This window comes from Diaphorina citri, unplaced genomic scaffold, assembly GCF_000475195.1.
Source record: "Diaphorina citri unplaced genomic scaffold, Diaci psyllid genome assembly version 1.1 scaffold32296, whole genome shotgun sequence".
Lineage (NCBI taxonomy): Eukaryota > Metazoa > Arthropoda > Insecta > Hemiptera > Psyllidae > Diaphorina > Diaphorina citri.
In genome coordinates, this window is record NW_007409631.1 from 7,298 (window position 1) to 10,578 (window position 3,281).

Sequence of the window (3,281 nt, forward strand, 5' to 3'; positions counted from 1 at the left end):
TACTATCTTGCGTCGTCCGATATCATGGAGCTTGCCCCGTAGATATCTTTTAGATGCAACTATATCTCTTTGTATCATTTACATCTTTACATTTGTCAAACCATCAAATTTAAACTCGTATTTCTCCATAAATGTTTTCACATAATACGAGGAGGATCTTGTCTGACTACTTCTCAAGTAATAACATGAGAAGTACTATCGCTGACTAAACTTAGGACTAATTAGATTCATGAATTATCTTGTTTGGTAAGTATGTAACATATTGCGGCTTATCTATTACACCTCAGTGGGTACGGTAAATAAACTGAATTAGTCTCGCCCATCCCGGAATTGATCTGGATTTGCTCAGGATTTTTGCAAGAATAGAGGAACTACGATGTCTATCCAAGACTAGCTTGAGGAACAAGTTGATCTAACTTTATCTGTTTCTCTCTAAAGATACTCAAGGTAATTATCTGGCTGTTAAGGACCAGGTCATACTTCCAACCACGAAGAATCCACGAAGTAAAATTCACCCGTCCCATTGTGTAAATGTGGTTTTTTAGTAACAAAAGGACAACCCTAAGATTATCGAAATACCAGAAACTCTGGTTTAATTACTCTTTTTGGAATCTCTATGACCAGTTTATGTAGGACATACCTGTGCAAAGCTTGATATCACTAGTACGGTTGGACCAAACCGGTACTATCTTCAAAGGACAAGCTAAGTATAGCTGTTTCTATACACCGTCGGAGGCGTAAAAAGTAATGTTTTATAAGTGCTGGTCCTGGCACATTGTCATACACAAGTGCACAACTGGGCCATTCGGTTTACCTCTTCATAACACAGGAGAACTAGCGAGTAGACTATCTCCATTATTATGATGCCCTTCTGCCGTACGATCTGTTTGTCTCGTGTACGCAATTACGTCCGTCACAAAAACAAGTAACGATGTTTATTTTTTACCCGCCATTTATGTGAGTAGGAATTTTTTTTTTTTGAGAAAGTTTTATTTAGGGACTTAACAAAGTGTGTTTTTAGAACTATGAGTGTCGTAATGCAAAGGGTATTGTAACCGGGTTACAAGGTATACTTTGCAAGTTGGCCGAACTTCAAGTGGCGTTTTGTCTTGGTCCCACAAGGTTAATGAACAACCGTGAGAGCCCATTCCGGAGAGCGACACATACCACCCCCCTGAATCCTCTAAATGGGTAGGGATCCTCAGCCTGGGCCACCCCGCCAGCCTAAAATCCCCACCTACAAGCCATCCCCCTTCCAAGCCTCCCGAGCCCAGAGCCCTCCCCCTCCAGCTTTTAGACACTTAACCTCCTTGTAATTCCCTTTACCTGAGCTACTGCTAAAAAGCCACCGTTTCGAGCCCTTACCGGGTTCGGATGCAATCGAATCCAACCATCACCAGACGGAGTATTCCGATCCCCGTGCGGCCCAAGCTAAGGGCGGGCCTAAATAAACCTACCCCTATAACCAATGGCAAGAGCCTTTTCCGGACCGAAAAAACGGTGTAGAACCAGAAGAAGGTGAGAAGCAAAGCTGCTATTCCGGTACGTCCTTGTCAATAGGGAAGACAGTTTGGAGAATTTTTTTTTAGTAAGGGATGTTAAAAGAAAAAGAGATCATGACCGGGGTGGACCCAGCGTTGAACTAATCTAAACAAAAGGTGTTCCTTTTTCCGTTGGGCATAAGGTTCCCTTGTCTCGGCAATTTTTTTTGTCCCACCAATGGGTTTTACCTTTTTATTTTTAAAAGGAACTGAAAAGGGCAAAAAGGTCAGGTTAAAAAGTTTAAAGGTCAGATGTAAAGGTCTAAAAGGTGGGATATAGGGTGTGACGCCGCGGTCTGGCTAAAAAAAAAAAAAAAAAAAAAAAAAAAGTTTCCGTTACAAAAGTCTCGGACAATTTTAAAGAAGGTTAAGATAAAAAGTAGGCTGATCCCATTTCAGAACTCAGGAGGTAAAACGTGGACTTATTGACGCGGCGTCCGGTTTTAAAAAAATTCTATTTACCTGGAAACTGGGTTCTATTAACTGGAGTTCATATGTTGTAAAGAAGAAATACTAGACCGAAAACCCCGGGGATTATCCATAAATGATATTCACTTGAACCGTGAAAAAAAATCCTTATTATTATTGGTCGCGGCCGCCCGCTTTAAAAAATTTTGAAAACCAGATTTTAGAAGTCTTTAAATCAGATAAGCTTTAGGAATAGAAGTTCCGAGGCGGTCAACCTTAAAAAATTTTTTCGTATCCTTGGGACCGTTCAAGACAAGTAATATGTCAGATGTAAGTTTAAGGACCCCTATTTTCAAATTTGCTTTTTTTCACCCTTTACCTGTCCGCGGGCCTTCTCTATCTTTTCCTAGGTTAACCAAAGACTTCAGATCTGAGGGTCGCCTATCCGTGGGCAGCACAGGACATAAGAACCTTTTCATCAGTCTAGGTTTAGGAGGAGCAATACACCTCTTTTTAAATAAACCCCTGTTATGCCTGCTCAAATTTTCTATACAAACTGTTTCTACATTTTTCTACATTCTACTAATGCTTTTTTCTATCTCTTCCTAGATTTTTTTTTTTTAGGATGCGGTTTTGTTCCGAGAAAATTTTATGGCTCCGGCGTTCTTTATCACCTAACCTTCTCTATCTTTCCCTAGGTTAACCAAAGACTTCAGATCAGAGGGTCGCCTATCCGTGGGCAGCACAGGACATAAGAACCTGTTCATCAGCCTAGGTCTAGGGGGTGCCTCACTGGATGCTAAGGGCGGTATAGTGGGTGGTACCATTGAGATATCCAAGGTGGACACGTTCATATTGATCAAGGAAGATCCGAGTATGGAACCGGAACACACAGTATGTAACTTTTTTTTTCAAGAGCTACCTTTAAAAGGTCTGATTCCCGCCCGGCAAGAACTTAATCCTAATCAGTCGTTTTCAGGATGGGTGGCTTTTCTATAAAAGATGATTGTTTCACCGCCTTTTTTATTTCGAAGCAATGATGCTACTCCTACATTAGATTCGTGTGATCTGTATCATAGCATGTCCCTCCCGTAGTGTGTCTCTCATTAGATGGACGAGAAGAGACAATACTCCCCATTTAGGTGCTGGGTCAACACGAGAACACCAGAAAGTAACCCGTTGAAATATTTGCAATCGAAAAACGAGTGTTTTTTTATGGTGGGATTGGAAGCCGGTGACCTTCTGCATGGCAAGCAAGCGCGTTACCACTGGATACTAATGGTGTTTGTCGGTAACAGTCACTTTTTATTTTTCACCTATCAAACTGTTCAA

The 3,281-nt window shown here is 41.2% G+C and overlaps 1 protein-coding gene across 1 annotated transcript in view; it reads left to right on the forward strand.

The window, feature by feature from the left end:
* LOC103523669 overlaps positions 1-2,843 on the forward strand; it is a gene marked incomplete at its 3' end in the record, with an annotated part of 8,262 nt that extends 5,419 nt beyond the window's left edge. Inside the window, exon 6 of the mRNA XM_026833070.1 lies at positions 2,648-2,843. Within this exon, the coding sequence (XP_026688871.1) occupies positions 2,648-2,843 (196 nt within the window). The remainder of the gene's footprint in view (positions 1-2,647) is intronic.
* Positions 2,844-3,281: the final 438 nt, after the last annotated feature.